We start from the raw sequence: 27,601 nt of genomic DNA, 5'->3' as shown, positions 1-27,601 counted from the left end.
GGTCCGGAACTCGATTTACAGACCATGGCTGTCCTTGAACTCACAGAGATCCTCCAGTCTTCACATCCCGGGTGCTAAGTGTTAAGTCATAAGCCACATCAGACCTGGTCAGGTACCCTATCTTGATATTCTATTTCCCCCACCCTGTCTTCTTTTTAAATGTTTAGCCAATGTTTATTATTGTGTGTTGTGTATAGCACTGTATGATGTGTGTAGTTAAACACAGACATGCTCATGACATTGGAGGGTCAGACGCTAACTTTCGGTTGGTCCTCTCCCTCCACCCCGGGTCCTGGGGACTGAACTCGGGTGTCAGGCTTCCCCAGCACACACTCTTCTCAGCTGAGCCTTCTCAACAGCCCTCTATCCTCTTCGGACTGTGTTTTCTCACGCTATTCATCCGTGTCTGGGAACTATCTTACGTTTACTTCCTAGGGATCCAGAAAGTCTTGAGATGTGTTAACACACTACTATCTAAAATTAACACTTTTATCTCCTACCCAGATGATAAGACTTGCGATGTAAAAAAAAAAAAAAAAAAAAAAAAGCCAGGCAGTGGTGGCGCACGCCTTTAATCCCAGCACTCGGGAGGCAGAGGCAGGCGGATCTCTGTGAGTTCGAGGCCAGCCTGGTCTCCAAAGTGAGTCCCAGGAAAGGCACAAAGCTACACAGAGAAACCCTGTCTCAGAAAAACAAAAACAAAAACAAAAACAGACTTTCAATGTATCAATCCCAATGACCTGCCTCTCCAGGTACTTTTATGATTTTAGGTGTTTTGAGGGGAGGGGTCGTTTGTTTATTTTCAGACAAGGTCTTCCTATGTAGCTGGCCTGGTCTCAAATCCATAGATATCCACCTGCCTCTGGGTTTTCGTGTTCTTAGTTTTCTTGTGAACTCTGTGAGACTTGGCCAGTCATGATCTGTTCAGATGACCGCTGTATTTAGCAGTCTTTGCTTTGTGTTCATTGATGCATTTTAACCCTCCCATGCTGGATCACCTCCTTCTTTGAAGGAAAACTCAATTTTTCTTTTTCTAAAAATGCCCTTTATTTCATCTCACTCTTGAAAGGCAGATTTATTGTGTACAGAATTCTAGTGATCGTCTTTCTCATCCTTTTTCTTATTTGTTTGTTTTGTTTGAAATAGGCTCTTGAGCTCAGTCCAGGCTGGTCTGGAACTCATTATGTATCCTAGGCTGACCTTGAACTCTTGGCAATCCTCCTGACTCAGCTCTTCAGTGCCAGAGCCATTATACTCCACCTCTCACGGCACTCCAAGATGCACTCCACTGTTTCTGGTATATAGTTAGAAATGACAAGTTCGCTGTCAGCTTCCTTGGGTCTCCTGACCTCAGTTTGGAGGAGACCCGTATTTTCAGATCTGTGGTTTCACATGTGTAGAGATGGATTATTACCCTAGAATAGCAGGACTCAAATACTGTGGACACACTGGCTAAGGCTTGAGTATTTATCTAATTTGACCTTGGGAAGTGCCATGACAAGCAACATCCCCTGCTAGGACTGGGAACAATTTTGGGGAGCCAGAAAAATCTGGGGCACAGACACTGATGTAATGCTACATGGAGACCCTGCTCAGTGTTCACTGAAATAGATGTAGTCTGTCCACCCATGCTCGTTAGCCCCCAAGGCCAGACACATTGGAGACCCCACCTTGGAGAGACACAGGACCTGTGTGGGATGGAAGCAGGTTTGGTGGCAGGGACACGGGCTCTCAGATCTGGTGCCCGCAGGCCCTTTGCAGAAGCCATGAGAACAATGAGGGTGGGCAGGCCGCCGCCGCTGGGGCATACCGTGCAGAGCAGCGGAAGGGGGAAGCATGGGCTCTGCTCCTGGTTCTTCACTTTGAAGAATCTCAACCATTGGCTGCTCCCGATGTTTTAAATGTAGCTAAATACACACTTTTTAGAGTTTACAGAGCAAACACGCTGCTTAATCTCATTTAGCAAAGTATTTTATTCAAAAGCTTCTCAGCACCATCGAGTTATCAGAAAGAATGAGCATCACTTTCTCTCCCCACCCAACTCCCAAGGCAGAGACACAAGTTGAACCTGCCAGTAGGGCGCCCAGTGATGACGGCTGAGGCCCCGACAAGGTTTGCTCTAAGCCTCTGTTCAACCTGACCCACAGCGGAGCTGGACCCCACAGGAAGGAATCATGTCAGACCTGATCAACCTTCCCTTCTCAGGCTAGTAGAACCAATGAAGCAACCCTGCAAAAGTTGAATTAGTGACTGCCATGGAGGAAGGACAGGGACCTGTGAGGCAGCATGCAGCGCTGAGAGTTCAAATCCTAGCTAACCCTCCCCCAATCTACTCTAGGAACAGGAGCACGGGTCTGTTTGTTCTCCGTACACCTCAGCTGCTCATCTTCTTCTCTTATTACAAACACAAAGACCAAGACAGTTAGGACAATTACCTCCGATTCAAATGCTAAGAGATCCTAAGAGATGAGGAGAGCAGACTGTGACCCGATCTTTCCCCCCCTTTTTTTTCTTTATGAATATTTGTTTCAGCATAAAGCATCTTTCCCAAAGAGGTTCCTGGAGGAGACTGGGAACCCAAGAGTCTGCCTGTGTCCTGTGGGAACAGCCACCCATGTAACTTTGGTTTCAGTCCCTGGATCTGTCCTTGGCAGCTACATCCGATCCCATGGGAGGAGGAAAGAGCTGGAGGCAGTACCACTCACTCAGCCAAGGCCCCCATGGGGTCCCATGCCGGCAGGACGATGGGCTCCTGCTCTAACACAGCCAGCACCTCTTCCGGGACATGCTTCCTGTCCACCACCACCTCGTAGACATACTCAGAGAACCACTCATCGGTCATGCACAGGTAACCTGCGGAGGAGAGAAGAGGCACTCATGAGTTCGGGGGTGGGGGGGGGTGGGGGGTGGGGGTGGGCAGAGAACCGGGAACCTTCTGCAAAAAGGCCTTTTACACAATGTCTTCCAGCTTTAACCTACAACCTCATTTGAATCTCAGTCTTACTAGCAATCCTGTGAAGCAGACAAGATAGACATGGCTGTATTTTTACCAATTATGAAACGGGGACTCAGAGCAACCGATGTGCCGGTACTAGGGAAGTTCGGTTCAGAGAGACCTATGGCTCGGCAGGTCCCATGCTGCCTCACACTCAGCTGCCTCACTGATGGTGAGTGCTGACTTGTACACCAGCAGGTTAGTGGAAAGCATCTTGTCCATATTCAGCCCTGGGAGGACTAATCTCTAGGCAGCAGAGCAAGCACAGCGGCTCCATTCTCCCCTCCCCTCACCCACACCCCCTGTATCATCGGCGACTCTTCCTTTCTCACACACTTCTGTAGCAACCAGCTAAGCTGCCACAGGCATGCAGATGGGCCATGTCACCAGGCCCTGCAGCCAGCCACTCATTTGCAGTGACACTGAGTGATCACACAGCCCTTGCTTTTCTGAAAGGGAATGTGTAGTGCCAGAACACTTGAGACACCAAGTGGCCCACATAACCCAGCACGGCCCTTCCACGGGGAACTGCATAGAGGTACCCACACTAGCAACCTGCCTCTTCCCATCAGAGAGATTAACCTGAATCTCAGCCTCCACAAGGTCCACACAAGTTCCTCTTCAGGACCATACTTCCAGCAAGCTCGTGTGGGCAAATACTCTGCCTGAGCCACTAGCAGTATGAAGAACAAAATGAAAATGAGAGGCTAATGAAGTGTGTGTTAAAAACAAAGCATGAGCTGGGCGGTGGTGGCGCACGCCTTTAATCCCAGCACTCGGGAGGCAGAGGCAGGCGGATCTCTGTGAGTTCGAGGCCAGCCTGGTCTACAGAGCGAGATCCAGGAAAGGCGCAAAGCTACACAGAGAAACCCTGTCTCGAAAAAAACCAAAAAACCAAAACAAAACAAAAAAACCAAAAAAAAAAAAAAAAAAAAACCAACAACCAAAAAAAAAAAAACCAAAAAAACAAAACAAAGCAAAACAAAACAAAAAAAAAACAAAGCATGATTGTGAGCTAGGGAGGGAATGCAGAGCACAAGCATATGCAAAGCATGTCCCTTAACAGGAGCACTGCCTGCACATCAAAGGATCTGCAGGAAAGAACATCCACTACCCATGAGATAAAGCCGGCACCTGCTCTGGACCCTTAGTTACCTTTCTCTCTCTTTATGTAAACCTGGGTCTGTGGTGTTAATTCCTACTCAGGACCAAGAGTAAGGGAGAAGACATAGATGTTTCTCCCAAGAGGGTCTTCTAAAGTCAGGTGTGGTAGCACACTCTTATAATAGCAGCATTTGGGAAGTGAAGGCAAGAAGATCAAGATTTCAAAGCCATCTTCTGCTATATAGGGAGTTCAAGGCCAGCCTGGGCTACATGAGACCCTGACTCAAAAACAAAGCAAAGCAAATAATACATGATGGAGACATAAAGACAAATGTGTGCATGCATGCAGGCAAGCACACACACCCCAAACTCCAAAAGGTTCTCTAGTTAAGCAGTTTCCAAACTTCTCTGACCTCAAGACCTGTTTATACTCTTAAAATAATTAAAGACGGCTGGAGGGATGGCTCAGTGGTTTAGAGTACTTGTTGCTCTTGCAGAGGACCTAGGTCTAACTCCACCCACTCCAGTTCCAGGGGATCCAATGCATTCTTCTGATCCCCAAGGGCACCAGGCACATGCAGTACACACCCATGCCTGCAGGAGAAACTCATACACACAAAATTAAATAAACAAATCTAAAAAATAAGTTAGCTTACGTGGGTTATATCTGTAACCAATTACTATGTATTATACTAAAAATCAAGTCTTTAACAGTTCCATGGGCTGGGGAGAAGGATCAGTGGGTAAAGTGCTTTCAAATATTTTCATAAATATTTGAGTTCAGATCACCAGCACCCACATGGAAAGCTAAGCATGACTGTAAGCTCCTGAAACCCTGACCCTGGTAGGTATGGAGAGAGGTGGATCCCAGGGCCTTGTTGGCCAGCCACAGCAAGTTCCCAGTTCAGTGAGAAATACTGTCTCAAAAAATAAGGGTGGAGATGATAGAGGAAGATGTAGCTCGATCACATGTGCATACCAGCAAGACTACTCCCTCATGAGAAAACGTTCTAATGAGCTCAGTGGTGAGCACTTGCCTAATGTGCAGTGGACTCTGGGTTCCATTCCCCAGCATCACAGAGGCATGCGCACACGTGGGTGTTCTCAGCGGTGCTGAACCAAGCCTTGTCAAGGGCTGCTCACCTGGTGAGTACCCTCTTGATGCAGGGCTGCTTCTTCCAATGGTGGGTAAGGAGAGAGCACAGAGCATGACCTGTGCTGCTTCTGATCTGCCCTGATTCCACACTCGGGCCTATGGTTCTGCTCTGTCGGGTACTCAGGCCCTTACTGTTACCTGTATTAGTGTACCCAAACCCATTCCTGCTACATCTGAAGTATGTACTCCTGAGAAACTCAGCATTTGCCTTGTCAAAGAGATGCACTGGCTAATGCCTGGAATCCTAGCATATAACAGGCTGAAGCAGGAGGATTACTGTAAGTTTGAGGCCAGCCTAAGCTACAAATAGAGACCATCTCAAAAGCTTCCCAACACCATCGGAGACATTAGCCATCATCCCCTCACCACAGTGCAGGCTGAACATGTCCTAGACCAGCTCTGGGCAGCGAAGCAGGTAAAGGGCGGAGGCAGACTCCTGTAATAAAGTTCTGTGTGCTAACAATACTATCGGCACACAATCAAATGAGTCTTCAGAGACTGCCCAGAGAGAATGGACAGAAAGTACATCTGCACTATCTTGTTCCAAAAGCAGATCAGATTAAGTCCTCACAAATTAAATCCCCTATCAATTGTAGCCCACCCTTTCCATGTCCCTGCCAAGAGGACCTGCCTTGATTAGCCTCTCTCTGCAGGATATGAGTTCTTCGGAGGCCCACACACCCTCACAGTGTGAAAGCTGCCAAGTAATTGCACCCTGGGAAGATAACGGACGTGGCCGCTCCAACTGTTGACACTGCATGTCTTGGAGTTTTATCAAGAAGATGAGGACCAGTGAGGCTGAAACCAGGAGTGTTGAGAGTCTGGAGCCCTAGGGTGCTGTGGTGCACTCTCACAACAGATTGTGGGTGCGGGGCTCTGAACTGAACTCAGCTCCCAGCCCAAGAGAGAATAGCAAATTGGGATCCCAAAGTTAACATTTAGGGAGACAGACAATGCAATGTATAATGAAGTCAACTTTCAAGAGATACAACTTCACTTAAGCTTATTTACATTCTTTGAGCAAATAAAATAAAATAAAATAAACAAGCCATTTCTAAAGCAGTTGGCAATGCCTCAGAGTTTTGTATGGGAAAGGGTAGGACCCACTGTAAAGGGCAGGCAGGGTCTGGAATAAAGCTGCAGAGCCAGGTGCTAAGACTCACTCATGGAAGAGTTGCAGATGGCTGCTTTATGGACAGGAGCGCTTACCTGAGTTTCTGACCCTGCCAGGGGTCTGAGATTTAAACCTTGCAGACTATATTAAAACAACAAAACATTACCATTTTTTTTTTAGCTAATATATATTTTTTAATTATTTATTTTATTTCTAATTATATGTATATATGAGGGTATATATACACACAGTGTAGACCTATGGAGCCAGAAGAGGAAGTTGGAGCTCCTGAAGCTGGGGTTACAGGTGGCTGTGGGTGGTCTGTCTGAAGTGGGTGCTGAGGACTGAGCCCAGGTCCTCAGGAAAGAAGCATGTGCTCCTAACTGCTGAGCCAGCTCCAGCCCCAATATTGTCATTTATAAATTAGAAATATTTCCTAGTTTTTTTGGTCATCTTTGTTCTAAGATATACTTTAACTCACTGACAATTTGTAGTTAGTTATTATTTTGCTATTAAAAGGGTTGGGGGCTGGAGAGATGGCTCAGCGGTTAAGAGCACTGGCTGCTCTTCCAGAGGTCCTGAGTTCAATTCCCAACAACCACATAGTGGCTCACAACCATCTGTAGTGAGATCTGGTGTCGTCTTCTGATATGCACATAGAGCACCATATACATGAAATAAATAAATCTTTTTTTTTTTTAAGATTTATTTATTTATTATGTGTACAGTGTTCTGCCTGCACACCAGAAGAGGGCACCCGGATCTCATTACAGATGGTTGTGAGCCACCATGTGGTTGCTGGGAATTGAACTCAGGACCTCTGGAAGAGCAGTCAGTGCTCTTAACCTCTGAGCCATCTCTCCAGCCTGAAATAAATAAATCTTAAAAAACAAACAAGTATAGTAAAAAACCCAAGTCATTGAGCTAGGTGTGGTGGTGCACACCTGTAACCCCAGCACAGAGAGGACCAGAAAGGAAGCCCACACACTTGAGGCTGGCCTCAATGAGACTCTGTGTATAATGAACAGTGAGATGTTACCTGCTCGGCTCTGGTGAGTGTGTCCAACTGCACTGACCTAAGGATGCCAACTTGTCATCTAATGCCCTAACTCAGGGGTGCAGCAAAGCTCCCAGAAAGGAAACCGAAAGCTGCCTGTCTCGTGTTCCAAACTGTCTAAGACAGAGTGAGAGACACCTTACAGAACGTTAGCCAGCCACTGTGATGATACTGCAAAGAACACACGGCAACTTGGAAAAGTAAGAGTAAAGCACACCTACACGGATATCCTCCGTCATTTCTATGCTACAAATGGAGGACTCCACACACAGGGCATCACTGTGCACACACAGTCCAACACATAACAGTAACTGAACAGCATGTCACACCATGAGGTAATCTATGTTCTCTCCCAGATATCTGAAATGTTCTACGATTTTTTTGGCTACTTAAAAAGTTACTCAAATGATTCAAGTTTACTATAAGAAAATATTTTAGAAACAGAGTAAGAAGAGGAAGAAGAGAAGGGAGAGGTAATTCCAAAGCTATCTACACCACTAGAGAAACCTGTTAATTTTCCACTGCAGCTTCAGAAGTCTCTACCTGCAGAGTGCATCCTAAGAAACCTACAGTTACAAAGCACCGCACACTGCTTTTCCGGTTCCTGTCCCTTCTAAGTGTCAGATCTGTGTGAACCACCCCGACCACTGAAGTCTGGGCTGTTCGTTCATGCTCAGTAATAATACTAGTAACACTAACAATACTTCTGGACCCTGCATCTGCATTCTCAACCTCCACGTGTCTTTCCTAGAGCTTGGAGAGCTAACTGCCAGCTTTCTTTTGGGTCTATCTGAACCATCTTTAAGTTTTCTTGTATCTGACGGCTCTCAAGATGGCTTAGTGGGTAAAGGCACTTGCTGCCAAGCTCAGTGACCTGTGTGTGGTGCCTGGAACTCACATGGTAGGAGGAGGGAACGGAATCCTTCAAGTTGCCCTCTGCCTTCCACATGTTGGCTGTGGCATGTGAGCACACACACAAACACACATGTGTGTTTAAAAGAAATTAAAAGAAAAGCAGTAGAGGCTGGAGAGATGGCTCAACAGTTGAGAGCCTTTGCTGCTTCTCCAGAGGGCCTGAGTTCAGTTCTCAGAACCCATGTTGGGTAGCTCATAACCGTCTGTACCGAGCTCCAGGGGACCCAATACCCACCCTCTTCTGGCCTCCAAAGTTACCTGTACTATGCACACATACACATAGAGAGACACACATTAAAAAAAAAAAAATCAAAAACCTCTTAACAAAGAGAGAGGCAATACATTATTTGAGCTCTGTCTCCCCGTCATAATGAATTAATGTTTCATAAAGAAAAAGGCAGAGGGAGGTAAAAAAATAACCACTTGCACTATGGCTGTCCCTTGGACAGAGACCCAAGAAGCTGCTCCTCTCTCCAGACTAGACACAGATGTCTGGCTGGGCTGAGGACACAGTCACGGTCATGAACCTTTGCTGATAACAGAAGAGATATCCGTAGAGCCGGATATTACGGGTGGCCTCTCTCAGACACGAAGGCTAGAAAAGACAAGGTGGTGCTGCTCCAGGCCCAGGAAAAGCGAGGCATGGTAAAACAGCAGACACAGAAAAGGGCCGCTTGGCTATCTTTAAAGTGTTTAAACTACATTTATTTGAAAGCGCAAACACGCCATGGGGTGGGAGTCAGAGGACAACTAGTGGGAGACTGTTTTCTCCTTCCACCGCGTGGATCTCAGGAACCAATCTCACGGTGTAAGGTCTGGCAGCAAGGTCCTTTACCCAATTTCACTGGCCCCATTTATACTTTTCCCTCCGTTTTTTGAGACAGCCTTACCTGTCCTTGGCTGTTCTGGAACTCACTCTATAGACCAGGCTGGCCTCGAACTCAGAGATCCATCTGTCTCTGGCTCCTGAGTGCTGGGACTGAAGGCGTGCGCCACCATACCCGGCTTCCATTCAATAAGCAAAAGTGCACCCACCCTGAGGAAGAGCCCTTCCCTAAGTGGCCCAGAGACAGCTGCTTACCTCAGGGCTCGAGGCTCCTCTCCCCAGACCTTGAGCAAGCCTGAGACTACACGTAACTGGGTCAGGCCAGGGTCTCTCCTGCCCAAGAGTCTGATTTCACAGGTAAAGTTTCTCGGTCCCTCAAACCATCACCCCTTGTTCTAGGGTAAGTCTCCTGGATGGCAGCCACATTACTGCTTGGCCACACTTCTCTGACCTATCCAAAGCATGCTCCAAATGCCAAGAACTGCTATCTGAGCTACCAACTCCCTAGCTAGCCTCTCCACAGCCCTGGCAAGAAGCCCTACCCTTCATAAAGCTGCCTCCTCCTGGAGAACTCCTAAGGAGGGCCCACAGTTCACTCTCCCTACTCACCATTCTGTTACCCCACACTTATTCCTATGTTTGTTATACACAGAGAGAGAGAGAGACAGAGAGACAGAGACAGAGACAGACAGAGAAAGAGACAGAGACAGAGAGAGACAGAGACTTACAGCCTCAACCATGCCAGCTTCAATACCCCGACCCCCACTGTACTAGACCAGAAGACACAATGCTGACATGCTGGTTTGGCACACAGGACAGAGTTAGCATCCCAGTCTCCTAAAGTTTCCGAAACCGCCTGTGAATCTAAGCCCAGAGCATCTTCCCTCTGCTCTGACTGCTCTGCCATTGCATGACTATGGCCCCTCAATCCCCAAACACAACCTGGCTGCTGAGGTAGCCTTTCCACCCTCACCTTCTCAGTGACCTCAGCCCTGCCTTCCCACATCTCCCCACTGAGGTGCCATGCCCAGCCCTTCCTCTCTCCAGTCACCTCCTCTTGGAGAAATCACCTTCTTCTCTTTTCTCGGTCTATTTGTCCTGTATCTTCCAGTCTGAGGAGCACACCATGAATCCCACTTCTATCACATCACAGCCCTCTTCAAATCCTGTTCGCAAGTCCCAGGAGATTAAGTAGAAACTCCTCTGAGGGTCGGGGACTACACTCCATCACGGTCTGTGCACAGGTCTCTGCATCCCGTTGATAAATGCGAGCTGAAGTCACTGCTAAGGGCTTCTCCTCAGCACCGGGTTTACTCCTCTCCACTGCCTTTTCTCACGAAACTGGGCTCACACTGGAATTGTGACGTAGGAGCAGTCATGCTGAGATCTGTATTCTCAAAGCTCTGAGGCCAGAACCACGGCCAAGTTAGACAGTCCTTTCCAAACGAGAGAGTGAGCGAGCCGATGCTCCCGCACCCGTCAGTCTAGAGCATTAACGGCAGCAGCCAAGGCAGAGGGAGGCATGCTTCCTTCGCACTTCACACACCAGTTACACAGCAGCTTTACAGATGAAAGTCACACTCAGGCTCAACACCACCACACCGCCATGCACAGCCAATGGATGGTGGGACACTTGGAGGCGTCTATACAGCCTAGCTCCAGATTCTGTGCTAAACCTTCATCCTTAAAACAGCACATACATGCCTTAGGGCAAAGTAGATTCTTTTACAGGAAACTGCACAAAAATACACATAACATTTTGTTAAGTACAAGAGGAATTCTCTCAGAAGCGGATGCCTACTTACAGGATTGACGCCTTGGACCTGTAGTGTGTCCCTGTGCCCACAAGGGTAGCTGTCTCAAGTCCTGCATGTCAATAAGGACGCACCACTGACCCAGACACCTGTGCTTCCTCTACTCACTTGTACTAGTTGTCAGCCCGAGTCATTCAGGCATTTAAGTCAATAAAAACAAGCAAGGAAAAGTCCTTCTCAGAGAACTGAACTCCCCAGATGGGATGGGTAGCAGCTAAATCAACCAGTCATGGAGAAACATGAAACACTCTGCCATAAAGTAACAGACTTGACCAATCCCAGGAGATCAAGGACCTCTGCCTTTAGCTCATAAAATTACTCTTATTACAGCCAGTTCAACTTCACGTCACGTATCATTTATATTATTTGAGTTTCTAGCTCTCCAAAAGTGAACCTTAGACACATCAGCAAATACCAGTTGTTCTCTGAAAGTCGTCTATCACTAAGGAATCCATGAGACCTGAATCCCAACTCTGCCCCAATCCTGTGCAACCTGTACACATCAAATCTCTCAAAAAGCTTCAACTGCTTCACACACAACACAGGTGCAACCACACACTCACTCCTCCCATGACACCATGCTGTGGAATGAACACACACACATAAGCAGACCGAATTTTGTAAGGCAAGGTGCCATCCAGGGGTCTACATTGGGTACCTCTGACAGAAACAGAGTTTGAGTAACTGTCCTATACAGTCTGAGCCAAGCTTTACTCCTCACGTCCTTGGACAGCTGAGAGAAACCGTAGCACCTCTTACAGGAAGAGCAATCAGCTGTGCTGCTGGGTGAGCTGGACACCTGCTTCCACAATAGAAAATCATAGGAATACAGAGAGTTTTGTGCTCAACTTTGAATATACTGCTTTCAAAACTATGTGCTATCTGGCCAATAAGACACTTACTGATCATGATGTTGGATATAATAAAGGATTAATATAAATTAGCAAGTAAGTTTCTTTCTGATTAATGCCCAACATGCTGAAGTTTCTAACTGGAAACACAGGGTTCCTTTTTAGGAGGAAGTCTAGATATTTTACTACAATGAAATCAGGAACAGGCAGATTTATTTGTAAGATAAAAAATGTGGGTTAAACATGGTAAATGAAGACCACATGAGAATAGGAAGAAACAAAGTGCTAGAGAGGCCCACAGAAATCCACAAAGATACCCCCACAACAGACTGCTGGCAATGGTCGAGAGACAATCCGAACTGACCTACTCTGGTGATGGGATGGCCAAACACCCTAATTGTCGTGCTAGAAACCTCATCCAACTACTGATGGATCTGGAGGCAGAGATCCATGACTAGGCCCCAGGTGGATCTCTGGGAGTCCAATTAGCGAGAATGAGGAGGGTTTATATGAGAGAGAATTGTTGAGACCAAGGTCGGATAAAGCACAGAGACAAATAGCCAAACAAACGGAAACACATGAAATATGAACCAATGGCTGAGGGGTCACCAACTGGATCAGGCCCTCTGAGTGGGTGAGACAGTTGATTGGCCTGATCTGTTTGGGAGGCATCCAGGCAGTGGGACCGGGTCCTGTGCTCATTGCATGAGTTGGCTGTTTGAAACCTGGGGCCTATGCAGGGTCCCTTGGCTCAGCATGGGAGGAGGGGACTGGACCTACCTGGACTGAGTCCACCAGGTTGATCTCAGTCTGTGGGGAAGGCTTTGCCCTGGAGGAGATTGGAATGGAGGGTGGGCTGGGGGGAAGGTGAGGGGGGCGGGAGGGGGGAGAACAAGGGAATCTGTGGCTGATATGTAGAACTGAATTGTATTGCAAAATAAAAATTAAAAAAAAAAAAAAAAGAAAAAAAAATGTGGGTTAAAATTTTTAAAAGCTCATGTACCTGAAAGATGCAAAGCAATTTTATCTTGGCTCAAAATGAAATTAAAAGATTTGTTTTGTTTTGTTTTTCAGGACATTGTTCTTTGTGTAGCTTTGGCTGTCCTAGAACTAGCTTTATAGACCAGGCTGGCCTCTAACTCATAGAAATCCACCTGTTTCTGTTACCTGAGTGCTGGGATTAAATGTGTGAGCCACCAGTGCCCGGCTAAGAGGCAATTTTTAAAAGATAAAGATTTTCATTCAATGAAGAGAATTTGTAGTATTGGAAATACCATCTCCTCTCAAGGGTTACATTATTCTTTTACTTTTTTATGTAATCTTAGCACTTAGAAGGCTAAGACAGGAAGATCGCTGAGAGTTCAAAGTTAGCCTGGGCTACAGTGTGGGACACTGCCTCAAGACACACACACACACACACACACACACACACAAGAAAGCAGACTGAATAAGCACTAAGAACTATGTTATACGATACCCTGCCCTGTCTCAAAACCACAAAGAATAGTCTTATGTCCCTCAGCCACTGTTTCTGGTCACCAAAGATCGACATTGTCTTAGTTACTTTTCGACTGCTGTGATAAGAGACTATGTCCAACGCCACTTACAGAAGAGTTTCTCTGGGACTTGGGGTTTCAGGTTAGAATTCATGACCATCAAGGCAGGGAATATGGCGGCAGGCAAGGTGCTAAAGCCGTAGCTGAGAACTCCATCTTGAGACAAGCTCAAGGCAGAGAGAGATAACTGGGAATGGTCTGAATGACCAAGCACTCAATCATGCACTGTCTTGTGACTGGGCCAGATGTTTCCAAAACAGAATTCAGAGAAAGCACAGCTGGGCAGTCAGGAAACCCAGCTCTGCTGTCAGGCTGGGTTCTGATTCTGGCTCCGTCACAGATCACTGAGGGCCTGCAGTCACTCTGGCTTAAAGACTATGCTCTCTCGGGTAAATTTCTGACTAAGGATGAGAGGAACCAGGGGCGATTTCCTCTATTATTTTTTGGGGGGAAGGGCTGATACTGGGTCTCATATGGCACAGGATGACCTTGAACTCCTAATCTTCCTGTTTTCACCTCCCAAGTACTAGGGTTATAGTATAGGCCACTACCCTCAGCACTATTTCCTCGAACTTACACTTCTAAACAGCTTATAAACTATTTTACCAGATCACCTTTTTAAAATAAAAAATAAGGTGGCAAATCCTACACTCTTTTTCCTTATCTCACTATGGGATCCACTTCTGATACAATCTAATAACGAGGATCAAATGAGGCCAGCATTTCAAGCGGGAGGAAAACACCTGTGTGGGATGCCTGCTCAACATGATTCCATTTCTCTGTAGCACAGCAGACTGAACACTCACACTGTCCAGCACCAAGTAGTCCAACTGGTACAGCAAGGTAAGACCCAAATCTTCCTTCTGTCTCTTTTGGTCAGAAGGAGCCTCTGCCCAGTCTGTGAAACAGATTATCTGATTTACTCTGCAGTCTCTGGGTGGGAAATGCCAGGAATATGACCAGTGGAGAAGACTGAAGCCAGACCAAGGCAGAGAGCAAGGGCAATCTGCCTACGTATCTTTGCTTGTTTACGTCTAGCTTATAGTACCAAAGCCACTTTTCAGAATCATGGATCTTAAGAGACAAAAATCCCAAAGAGAACAGTAACAAACTGTTAACAATGTCTACAGAAACAAGACTCCAGGGTCCCACTTCACACAAATTACAAGGCCTGGCTCCCCAGGGCCCGCCAATGCCCACCAGGATGACAGACAGGAGGACCTTGCTGGAGTAAACATACATTGTCAGCAGATAACACACTGGTGCTCTCCAAAGGCCAGGCCAAGTGTGCCAATAAAATCAGATCATGTTTTCCTTCCTTCCTGGTAAGTCAGAAAGGACATTACCAAGAAACACATAAGAGTTATTTATTTTGGCTTTGAATGAACTATTCCTTGCCCATCCCCAGTTCAATCTTATCTTTGTGGCTCTACAATCTCAGGCATTTTAGCTATTTGAGAACAACCACCAAAACAGCATTCGGCCTTCGCTAAACAGTGAAGATTCCAGACAGTGTGAGCATGAAGACCCTGGTTCTCTCAACAAAGCAGAGGCTGTGGGACTGAGAAGTTCAACCTGCACTGCACAGGGCACAAGGGTCCAACTGAAGGGGAAACTAGCAAAGGGCCAGAATCCTCTGGCTTCAGAGTAGTGACCACACAAAACACAGAACACTCTCCAGCCTTTCTTATACCTAAAACCCAGTGAGATCAGAATGAAAAGGCCCAAAAGCAAGCTGTAACTTCAGTCCCTTCCTTGGATGTAACCCATTTACAAAGATGAGACAGGAGTCAGAGCCGTTCACCTGAAGCAAGAGGCAATGACTTGAACCCAGTATTTTAGGTCCGCTACAAGTAATCCGATCCTTTTAAACATAAGCATCCCTTTCTTTTTTAAAAATTTAAAATAGGAGACGCATGAACACAGTCCCAACTGCTACAGATTATGCATGTGAGTTTTCTGCATTTGAGGAAATTGCAGGGGATCAACACTGGAGTACAAAGGATGAGCCTTGCTCTGGGAAACCATCTTTGTGCATCTCCCCTGCCGATAACATAAGCGTTCATTTGTTGTGGGATATTTGTACAATGTGTGAAAATGTATTGCTGTGACTGGCCTAATAAAAAGCTGAATGGTCAATAGCTAGGCAGGAGGTATAGGTGGGAATTATGGGGAGAAAAATGAAGAGGAGGAGGAATCTAGGCATGTGGGAGACATGAGGGGGGGAATAGGAGGTGCAAGATGGAAGAGAGGTAACGTCACTTGACAGGATGTAGATTTATATAAATGGGTTAATTTAAGTTATAAGAGCTAGTGGGATAAGCCTAAGCTAATGACCAAGCTTTCATAACTAATAAGACGTCTCCATGTCGTTATTTGGGAGCTGGCTGGCAGTACAGAGAAAGACATGCTACATTCGCTTCTTAACTATCACAGATTTAACAGTCACCTTCACTCTTTTTGCTAGCTTTGTTAAGGCTTAAAGCCTCTACTCAATACTTAAAGCCAATTGTATTTGTATTAACATGAAATTTACCTAATAAGAAATCATACATTTTAAAGCACTGCATTGTAATTCATAACAGTGAACTTAAAACTTATAGAATCATAGAAGAGGGACATGTGATCACCAAATACTGACAGAAGTGTACTAGCAGGGCTTTATTTGTTTATATAAACACAGAGCTGCCAGACTTCACACAGTCCCCAGGGCTGGTTAACCAAAATCTACCAGTGATCATTTTCACAAGGAGAAGGAAGAGAGTTGGAAGGACAGTTAACAGTCCTCAGATGCTGGCAATCATAGACAGACTGGGCTATGCTGCTCAGACACTGAAGTCCTGTCAAGCTCAAAGCAAGTTCCTCGGCTAGTCTCAGGCAGTTTCCAAATACAAGCAAGAGAAGCACCATCGGGTCATCTCCAACCTCCTCACCTCCTTCAGCTTCCAGCCTAGGAAATAAGCATTCCAAAGAACACAGTTGGAAAGTCACTATTCTAACACAAGGAAGGCTGAGATCAACCCTCCCTTCTTCTGAGCTGTTTGGTTCCTGTTGGATGAGATGTGTGCTTAAGCTTGGTTCTAAGTGTCTATCTTGTATCTCTGGTTTCTACACTCACACCTTCCATTCTTGTAAGTAGTCTAATAGGCTGTATGGTTAATGTTTTCTCCAAAAGTAAGGAAGACAGACGACGAGAAAGAGCTGGCCACAAAATACCACCAGTCCACACATGTATGTGGTCCTATCACACGTGACTATAGCTACTACTTCTGTTTTACGGTACTGCAGACTGACCTAGGTAGGGCCTTGCGCATAGGTGAGCACTCTCCTACTGAGCTATAGCCCCAGCCCACTTTGGGGATTCTGTTTTGAAAAAGGGCCTCACGAAGTTGCGAGGCTGACTGTGTGCTACTGCACCCAGCTTTCCCCCCTTTCTCCCTCCCTCACCTCCCCTGCTCTGTCCACACTGAGGACTGCCTGTTAAGCAAGCACTCTACCACTGAGCTATATCCCCAGCCCCCATTTTCAGCTTGAAGCTCTAAAATTTAAAGCATAAAAACAGCCTTTAAAAAGCTTTTATATATCAACAAAACAATCTCATGGTTTCCAAGAACATTCCCAACTATTAATCAGTGGTGAGTTAGAGATCTTAATTTTTTTAGTTATCCATATTTTAAATTTTCCTACAACTTGTACATACCTACTTATTTTGTTTAGCCTTGCCACTGTGACTTATTCTGATTTCTACCAGGGTTTGAAATTGCAGTATAAAAAAGTTTTAAGGGGCTGGAGAGATGGCTCAGAGGTCAAGAGCACTGGCTGCTCTTCCAAAGGTCTTGAGTTCAATTCCCAGCAACCACATGGAGGCTCACAACCATCTGTAATAAGATCTGGCGCCCTCTTCTGGCCTGCAGGCATACATGCAGGCAGAACACTGTATACATAATAAATAAATCAATCTTAAAAAAAAAGTTTTAAATGGTAACTTTAGGCTTCATAACTTAAGAGAATCCTAAGAGATCCCTACAGAAAGTTTCGTTTTGCCAATTCCATTCTCCCCTTTGGAAGGCTTCTTTCTCTAATATGCTGGTGCAGAGACAAAAATGTATGAAATGACACACACCAAGGACTCGCTACCTTCCGTTCAACCAAGACGTTCTGCCACCACAGTCCCGCAGAGTCAGTGTGGTTTGGAACAACACATGCTGGTCTCAGTACATGCAGGCCATGGGACCTTGGAGCAAACAAGAGCCCGCTATTTTCCTGAGGAACCGCTGAGCCAGAGGGAGGAGGACTGACAGATCCCTACACTGGGACAGCTTTCCACCCGGAGAGGCCGAGTGCAGCAGACCCCAGGTTCGCTGAGTCCGTGGTCGAATCTTACCTTTGTGGCCGTGGTCTTCACCCCAGGAATTCTCTACTCTCCATTTCAGAAATACACCATCCTGATCATCCTGCCAGAAAGTGAACAACAGTGGACAGTGTGAAATGAGATTCTCTTAGCTGGTGTCACGTCACTTTAGGTCATCTCAGGCTGCTTAGAGGACTGTAAGGAGCAGGGCCATATGTCACCAAGAGGACATTCCAATATTAGTGGAATTTTAATCTCTTGGGCGTAAAAATACAATAAAATAAGAAACACTACCTCCTTTTTTGTTTCAAAGATCTATAAATTATTTGTGTGTGTGTGTGTGTGTGTGTGTGTGTGTGTGTGTGTGTATATGCACACGCATGTGTGTACACATGTGTGGGTGCGAGCAGGTATGAGACCCTTTGGAGCTGGAGTAACAGGCAGCTGGTTAGTTTCTGAACCCCCAATCATGGGTGCTGGGACACAAAATCTCATCCTCTAAAGAGCAATAATCTCTCTTAACCACTGAGCCATGCCCCTGCCCCCGAAATCTCCTCCTTTATTTTCTATTCTACACAGAAAAGAAAAGGCATATAGGGCCGATTGGAGGGCTCAGTGATGGAGAGAAGCAACCCCTCAAAGCCCAAAGCTGTCCCTAAACTCCTGCTTTCACTCACATTCTTTGAAAAGCATCCCACTGCATTCATTTTAGGAAAGATTCTAAGACCTGGTCAAAGTTTTTAAAAAGCAAAACAAAAATATGATACCCAGTTTTCTATTTAAGGAAACTAAGTAATGATACCTTCCCAATGTGTTTTTACTGATTCAGTTACATGAATACTGAATTTAATATGAGATTGAATGGCAAAGCAAAAATAAAAAGAGCAATCTCATACCAAAGCCCAGCCAGTTCAGCTGTTCTCCCTCTTCTGTCCTCATTCATAAACTAAGCTCAGTTTTCATCTTCTTGAAGAGACGGTGACACTCACCAAAACCTTCATTCAGTCTTTATTAGAGACACAGAGAGGGACAAAAGGCAGGCCCTATTTAGGAAAAATGTTTTCCTCGTGTTTACCCAGGACATTGCTAGTGTCAGAACAGTTCCCATCTCTGTAGCATGAGAAAGGCACTGACCCTCGTATCATCTTCCAATGATTTCAACTGTCAGCTCCCACTTGCATATCCCTGCCCGATGAGTGTCACCCATGTGGGATTTCATGTCCTTTGGCTTTGCCCACCCCAACACTCTACTCTTAGCAAGTTTCTTAGATCTCAGATTGAGCCAACAAACCAACCGACCAGCATCCAATACCTGTGCTAATAACACCGAACTAGCCATGCTCCCGGCATGTTAAATGTCTGCTCTGCTCTCTACCCCGCTCACTGTAATCCCTCTTCTCTTCCTCTGAAACATCACTGTCACAACCACATCTGTTCACCTGTCAAAGTCTGACAATGTCTGCTGTTCTCTTTATCTTACCAGCGCATTCTTGTATGCCCTAGGTCAAGTTGTCATCTAGATCACGTACAAATCGAATGATACATGGTCCTACTTCATCGAGATTCCATGAAATCGTCAACACAGAAGGATATTTTAGGAATATATCACTAGTGTGCATTTACCTCAGTATGATTATTAAAATATAGTTCAAACTGGTTTCAGTGATCAAAAACTCGTAGTGGTAGCAAAGAAAACTTTTTTCTTTCTCTCTCTCTCTTTTTTTTTTCTTTCTCTCTTTCTTGAGATAAGGTCTCTCACTATAGCCAGGCTGGCTTCATGGCAATCCTCCTGCCTCTATCTCTTGAATGTTAGAATTACAAGCATGAGCTACAATGCTTGGCAAATGTTCTCCTTTAAACAAAAAATTATGTGTAGGAATGTACTGCGGCATGCTGTGTGAATGGCTTTCCTAATCTGCAAAGGCAACAGCGATGTACTCCACACATTTGTCTGTATCTTGGTGTGGCAACCTCTCTACCTATAGAGCTAAGAAGATTCAATGATGAAGAAAATAGCTCCCTGGCTGAAGACCTCCCCTTCTGTACCAATTTAGGGAAAGCACATGAGGATCAGGAATGAGTACTGGCTGTCTAATTAGTTCAGGGTGCTTTACACACCACACTGCACTTAAACTCAAAAAAAAAACAAAAAAAAAAAAAAAACAAAAAAAAAAACAAAACAAAAAAAACAAAACAAAAAAAAAAACCAAAAACAAAAAAAAACCCAGAACATCTAAGAGTCTTATTACTTAAAAGACCAAACCCTATAACTTATATAAATGTAATTAAACCTCTAAGAGTAGGTTTGGGTTAGAATTTTTCCATTTTGAGGCAGAGTCTTGAGCTATAGATCAAATTGGGGCCTAGCACTCAGTCTTCCTGTCTCAGGCTCCCCAGGGCTGGGAATGCAGGAGTGCACCACTACAGCCAGCTAAGATCTGGATCTAAATAAGAGAGCACAAGGTTCTGGAACACTGTGAGGTCAAAAGAATACCCTCCAATGAAGCAGCTGGAAGAGACGGAAGGAAAGTATACAATGGAGACTCTATCACCCTCAGTTTGCCTAGAGAACACACAAAACAATTCAGACAAATGGCTCAGAAATATCAGGACTTCTAGGAGAATGTGCCAGATATTTCTAAATGCTTTAGTGATCATGAATCTAGTGGGCAGCATAGCAAAAACAACCACAAAAGATTTCCTAAAGTAATTTAGGTAAGGTAGCTAGCCTGTGAGTGCCTTTCTGGGGATGGTGCCGCAGACAGAACACGTTTGCTTGTGAGGGTAAAGAGCCAATGTAGCTCAAGTCTTCTCTTTTCTGTGTTCCCTGACCATTCCACAGCCTAGAATGGAGTGTATTTGTGAGAGTCCAAGAAACAACAAAACCACCATTCACAGAGAGCTCAAAGCATTTTCATCCCATTTCCTACAGCTATGTAAATCCAGTGATGGGCATGGAGGCCACAAATTATTGTGAATGTCATTGACTAACGCAAAGAAGGTGAGTCTGAGCAAGGCCATCCAAATGCTTACTCTAAGAGCCTATTTCAATTTCTTACATCTTTTCCTAGGTTCCTTTACTAACCCTCCAAATTACAGAAAAGAAGTTACCTCTCTGCTTCTTGCTGGCCTAAATTTTCATTCTCACAGTATATTATTGTTGTTATTACCACTGAGCACGTAGCCAAACACCAAGTGACTGACACAGGAACATCTTATTTGGAAGCTAACATTCAACAGAAATCAAACACAGAATGCCTACGGCTCTGCTGGACTGGCAGTCTGCAGGAGCATGTGGATCCACTTGTGCATCAATAGCCCAATCATTTAGTGGCATGCTGGGGGGCCTACCTTCTCTGAGACAGCAGTGAAGGTCATGGCGTGGGTCATGAGTGACTCACCGAAGGCCAACCTCTCAGCTTTATTCATGTTCTTCAAGGAGACACCGAACACTAACTCATGGTCATAGCTGTAAAAACAATGACAGAGTAAAATAAGGAGAGTGTAGCCAGCTTGACTTCACGAGGACACTGAGCCTGCCAGCTCCAGAGGAGCGGCTCTGCAGAGCACCGGCACACACAGAACCACTGTCAGTGACTAACATCGTGACTCCTAACATGTCACTACGGTGTGCAGGACAACAGAAGACGACTAAATAAAACTCTCAATAACAAACGTTGACGAGTTCAATTTGTACTGTTATTTTGAAAAGAAAACTTAATTTCTTTGTTTGTTTTTGGTTTTTGTTGTTGTTTTTGTTTGAGACAGGGTCTCTCTACATAGTTGACTGTCCTAGAACTCACTCTGTAGAACAGGCTGCCCTCTAATTCAGAAATCCACCTGCCTTTGCCTCCTGAGTGCTGGGATTAAAGCTGTGCACCACCACGCTAGGCAAGAAAACGTTCTTTTAAAAAATGAAAGCTTTTAAAATAACTTCTTTGTTATAAAAATGGTCTCTTTCAAGTTGGTAGACCCTCCCAGTTACTGAATCAAACCACTGACTGTGGAATTAATTACTTTATAGGCAGGATCTTATGTATATGTATCCCAGGCTGACCTTGAACTCACTATATAGCAGAGCTTGACTTGAACTCTTGATCCTTCCTGCCTTCATTCTCCAAGTGCTGGGACTACAGGCCAGTGCCACCACGTTGCTTTGAATGTGACATTTAAACATATAAATGCTAAAACATTGGAGACTAATTTCAAATATAAAACCACAAAGTCTCACCATTAGAAGTTTCTTTCCTTTCATTAAATATTAAGACATTACTCCTACTAGTAACATTTATTTATGGGTAAATCTAAAATGATGTATTTTATTTTATTATTTTTGTAAAGATTGCATTCGTGTGTCTGTGAGAGTATGTGCCACATGTCTGCATCAGATCCCCTGGAGCTGGAGTTACAGGTGGCTGTGAGCTATCTGACATTAGCTGGGAACTGAACTCGGGTCTTCTGCTCAGCCATCTCTTCAGCCCCTAAAATGATGTTTTTTAAAACCAAGGAATCTTCTCTGATTCAGCTTGGAAATGAACCTTCAATGTCACCAAAGATGAAGGAGAATGATTTAAGGTATAAATTAGCCCAACTTGTCCTGAAGAGAAAATATATAAGGCATCAAAGTAAGAGAAGCATTTAAAGAAAGATCATTAAAGAGCTCTGGAAAGTCTCTCATTACACTCCAAACGTGCCCAGCCGCTTTCCCGACGACCCACTGCATGTTCAGTGTCTTTCCACATAGGCCAGCATCTTAGGAACACAGTGACTTCTGCTCTAGTACATCTTGGTTTCCTGGGTTACAGCAGGTACACATGAGCAGTCTCTGCCAGGAGCCACAACTTTACAGATGCAGAGAAAGACCCACCCTTAGGCCAACCTCAGTGTCTTGATGAACCTCAGCAGAGGCATTTCGTACACGAGTGCATTCCAACAGCAACAACCCACAAAGAACTTTCTATTTGAATTCCGGGCACTCACACATTCATGTCACTGAGGCCCAGCTTGCCATTGAAGTGTTTTCCAACATCACAGCCAAACCACACAGCCTAGAAATAGAAGAGAGTCAACATAAACCAAACAGTGAAAGGAAAGCAGCAGCTATGTTAACCCCATGTGGGAGACACGGAAACGTAAGGCAGTACTAACCTCTCCATCTCTGATGGAGGCAGCAACCATCTTTTTCAAGAAGTCAATGGGCTGGTTGTTATACAGCGTTTTTCTCCCTCCAACCATATTGCTCAAGTAGTCTACCGTGTACAATTTATTGTACTTGTGCTGGGGCCGTGGGTCATTCACAAAACAAATCTTTTGAGATCAAGAACATGTGTATTAGAGCACAAGACCAAGGATGTCAAGCAAGACACAACCCTCCCTGCTAGGCTGCTATGGTTACAAGCTCATCACCTCCAACTACAAGAATAAACACTACAGCCACAAGGTAAAAGTAACAAGCAAAAACTGGCCAAACACATATAAAGAAGGGTACTGCATATTCTAATTAGCACAAAGAACACACTTGAGAGCTGTCCCTACTTGTCTTCCCTACTGGTAAAAACCGCCCCCAAATTAATTCTGTCATACTGCATAGAATACATAAGGTGCCAATCATGGAACATTGCCACAGGCCCTTCCTCAAAGTGTAAGAGAGGCTCAAGCAATGCAATTTTCTTGGAAGAGGGTCAAAAAGCCCATCAAGGAAGGAGGCCCTGGTCATCCTGCTAGGCAGATGCAGAAGAAGGAAGAAGAGCCAAGAGTGGACGCCTCCTTTAACAAGAAAGTTCCCAGGAAGGCCAGGAGATTAGGGTGCTCTGAGCCTATATGCAACATCCAATAGACCACCATTTTCTTTGTCCTGAGATTGATCTGGACCCTGCATTACAGGGAAGAAGGTTGGGGATGTGGGAATAAGCTGGCTCTTGGCCTAGAGTCAGACATTCTCTGAAGAGAAACACTGGGGGAAAGTGATCCTGGTGTGCCTACTTTTGTTAGGTGCATACAAACTTCAGAGACTGAAAACAAAAAGTGTCTTTAACATCTAGTTTGACAGATGCGCACATTAACCTGGACATCTTATACCCTGTGTGTAAGCAACAAACACTTGAAAGTAAACAGCCAGCAGCGCTGGTACCAGTCTCTAACCTTATCTTCCATATTGAAGAGTGGCTTCACGTGTTCCTGGTAAAACTGCAAGGGTGTGATGGGGCCAATCTTATGATAATTTTTATCTTTGTCTCGATACTCCCAGGTGAAGGTCTCTGGTGGGTTACCCAAACAGATGCACACCACTCGGAATATCTGTAAGAGAAGGGGTGATTAAGGGTTTCATTTCCACAAGCCTAAACAGCATTGAGGAATTAATAGCCATGTTTCAAACCCAGAAATTGCAAAAGAAATCTTCTACTGCTCCAAGATTCAGAAGTTGTCACAGTCAACATCTAAGGGTTCAAGCACTCTGAACAATACAACTCCAAATGTGAATACAGTAATATTCTTAGCAATGTGCTGCAAATTAAATTGCCTTAGCTGAGAAACTTGCCCACACCAGGCATGGTGGCACACACCTTTAATCTCAGCACTCGGGAGGCAGAGGCAGGTGGATTCTGTGAGTTCAAGGCCAGCCTGGTCTACATAGTGAATTCCAGGCCAGTCAAAATAGTGAGCCCCTGTCTCAAGAAAAGAAAAGAAAAGAAAAGGGAAAGGGAAAGAAAGGAAGGGAAAAGGAAAGAAGGGAGAGAGAGAGGGAGGAAGGAAAGAAGGAAGAAAGGAAGGAAAAGAGAGAGAGAAGCTTATCCACCACTAATACCCAACAAAATCCAAGTTGAATTGCTAATTGCTCATTTGGAACCTCCAGCTGCCACAGCACAATCCAGAAAGCCCCATTCCTGTCTCTCTCTCCAAACCCCACCTGCTCAGAGAGCCTCTGAACAAAGGGAAGGTGCCCAAAAGCCCAGTTCTGCATTCTGGGAGGCTACTGTGGGGAGGGGGGCCTCCCCCCGACTTGCCAGCTGCCCAAGTCCCTGCCTAAGTGCTCCGTTTTTAACCATATGTGGGCACAAACCCACAAAATCTCCCTGCTTTCGTTTGGGGGCACAACCTCTTTGGCCTCTGTCTCTGGGACTGGAGAACCCACCCAAGAGTTGCTCTGCTCAAATAAACCAGTTATAGTTTCTCAATTTGGATTGATCTGGCTTACTGCATCAGCAGAGAAACTTATGGGGGCAGGAGAGCGGGAAAAGGAAAACCTATTACTAATGATCTGATTTTTTTTTTAATGTGTATGGATGTTTTGCAAAGTTGTATATGTTTGTACCACATATGTACCTGGTGCCCACAGAGCCTAGGAACTGTCAGATCCTATGGAACTGGAGTTTAGACAGTTGTAAGTTGCCTCATAGGTAATGGGAGGAGTATTACCTGGTTCCACAGCAAGGGTAGCTGAGCCATCTTTCCAACCCTGCTAAAGATTGTTTAAAAATACTGCATTGTTTCATGATCCTCTTCCACTCTCATTCCTGTGCCTCCCTTTGTGTGTGTGTGTGTGTGTGTGCGTGCATTACTGAGGACTGAACCAGGGCCTTATTCATGCTAGCTAAGTACTCTGAACAATACCACCAGTCCCCAAAGCATTTTTTAAATACTTATTTTTACTTTTAATTATGTGCATATGTGTGTCTGTGTAGGGAGACACAGGTGCTGGAAGAGACTAGAGGCATTGGATGCCTCTGGTACCAGAGATAAAGGAACTTCTAAACTGCCCCATATAGATACTGGGAATCAAACTCTGGTCTTCTGCAAGAGCTCTTAACCAGCCCCAAATAATGTATTTTCTTAAAGCTATAATACGACCTTTGTGTTAGCATTAATAAAATTTAAAAATATGCTGTGTTACTTTCATTTTATACAAAGAAAAAAGGAATAAATACTTTGTACAAGGCCAGAATATATAAAATATTTCCTTCTCCTCACATTTCTTTGTCTTCTTTTTTTTCCCTTTGAGTACACTGCTGTGGTGGTTTGAATAAGAATGGCCCCCACAGGTGCATACATTTGGACACATAGTCACCAGGAAGTGGCACTATTTGAAAGCATTAGAAGGATTAAGAAGTCTGGCCTTGTTAGAGGAAGTGTGTCACTAGAAATGGGCTTTGAGGTTTCAAAAGCCCATCCCAAATCCAAAGTCTCTCTCTGCCTATGGATCAAGACATAGCTCTCAGCTACTGCTCCAGTGCCCGCCTACATGCCACCTTGCTTCCTGCCATGATGATAGTGGACTAAACCTCTGAAATTATAAGCAAGCTCCCAACTAAATGCTTTCTCTTATAATAGTTGCCTTGGTCATGGTGACTCTTTACAGCAATTAACAGTGACTAAGACAACTATTCTGGGTCTACTGGCACACAGTTTTAATCCCAGCACTAGGAAGGCAAGTAGATCTCTGTGAGTTCAAGGCTAGCCTTGTCTAGGCCAGGCAAGTTCCAGACCAGCCAGAACTACATAGTGAAACTCTTGTGTCCCCGCCCCCTCTTTCACACACACACACACACACACACACACACACACACACACACACACACACACACAAAATCAAAACCGTAACAATTTGCCTCTTCTTTCTCTACCTACCAACACCAGCCTGTTCCAGGCTCCTTTCTTACTCGGCTTCTCTCCTTGATCCACATACTTGTCTGCCCCATTACAGTCAAGAGAAGTGAGTCTTTCATTTACTAAGTATGGCTGTCTTAGACCAGACTCTACAGATACTTACTAGGTTTACTTAGTTACCGTAACACTCTCAAGGTAAGCTACTCCTTCCCTCCCTTTTCTCAGATGAGATTGTGACTCAAAAAAATGAAGTAATCTACTTAAAATCACAGAGCCGGTGCTATGAGATCACGATCTGAACTGAAGTCACGTGCAATTACAGAAAAGTATTGTTTCTTTTTTTTTTAAAAGCTACAAGCTTTAAAAAGAGACCATCTACTGAAGGCCTACTGTGTTGTACTATAATCTGTATACTGTAGCTCTCAATCCGCTCAACAAAGAGGGCAGCTGTTACTGTCACTTGAGAGAGAAAGCTCAGGAAGTAAGTGGCATGCTTGAAGTCCCAGAGCCAGTAAACGGCAGATCAGAACTGAGTTCAGACTCAACTTTCCAAAATGCTATAAATTTACCTCATGGCTTTCTGGTTTCATAGACCTTTTCTCCTATAACAGCACAAGGTTTTTAAGAATAAAAACCAGTAAACTGTCCTCTGACCTCCACACCTGTGTTGCGGAATGCTTGTGCCCACATGTACATGTACTCAGGGAAGCGTACACATGTTCTCTCTCTCCCTGTTAACAAAAAGAGGAAGTGGGGGGAGGACCACTGTATCATGGCTATTTTGTGTCCCCTAAGCACCTCAGCCATGCTGAGCATGTGACCTGGATACAGCAGCACACCTGGCTCATTCTCCATGTCACCTCAGGGTAAATAATTTTAGAAGCATCACTTTCTTAGTCACTTCCTGTTGAGAATTCAATGAAACTTGCCTATTACCTCCTATAACAAATCCAAACTCCATGACCTAATTTCTTTTTCTTACTTTTTTGTTCATACGTTCAGGAAGTAGCATGCACTACTCTTAACTGTATAGCTCAATTCATTGTTTTTAACATACATGGAAGTACCCACAATCCAGAACAGAATGAATTGAAAAGGGGTCCCTGGTTCTTTTTTAGTAAATAACTCACATACTCTCCCAAGGTAACTGTCATTCAACTCCTAGAGTCATGGTTCATATCTTGCCTACTCTCAAACTTCATACAAATGGATCACAAAGCACACTCTTTTGTGTCTGGTTTCTTCTTGTCAACATGCC

The 27,601-nt window shown here is 44.9% G+C and overlaps 1 protein-coding gene across 1 annotated transcript in view; it reads right to left on the bottom strand.

Moving 5' to 3' along the window:
• Positions 1-1,953: 1,953 nt before the first annotated feature.
• Blmh (bleomycin hydrolase) overlaps positions 1,954-27,601 on the bottom strand; it is a 43,419-nt gene continuing 17,771 nt past the window's right edge. Inside the window, exons 7-12 of the mRNA XM_059271244.1 lie at positions 23,881-24,036; positions 22,888-23,046; positions 22,720-22,787; positions 21,091-21,208; positions 17,773-17,842; positions 1,954-2,853 (exon numbers count right to left, since the gene is read on the bottom strand). Coding sequence (XP_059127227.1) covers positions 2,702-2,853; positions 17,773-17,842; positions 21,091-21,208; positions 22,720-22,787; positions 22,888-23,046; positions 23,881-24,036 — 723 coding nt within the window. The 3' untranslated portion in view covers positions 1,954-2,701. The remainder of the gene's footprint in view (positions 2,854-17,772; positions 17,843-21,090; positions 21,209-22,719; positions 22,788-22,887; positions 23,047-23,880; positions 24,037-27,601) is intronic.

The sequence above is a fragment of the Peromyscus eremicus genome, chromosome 8a, assembly GCF_949786415.1.
Source record: "Peromyscus eremicus chromosome 8a, PerEre_H2_v1, whole genome shotgun sequence".
Classification (NCBI taxonomy): domain Eukaryota; kingdom Metazoa; phylum Chordata; class Mammalia; order Rodentia; family Cricetidae; genus Peromyscus; species Peromyscus eremicus.
The sequence above is the reverse complement of the archived record's forward strand: the minus strand, read 5'-3'. Positions and strand labels throughout refer to the sequence as shown.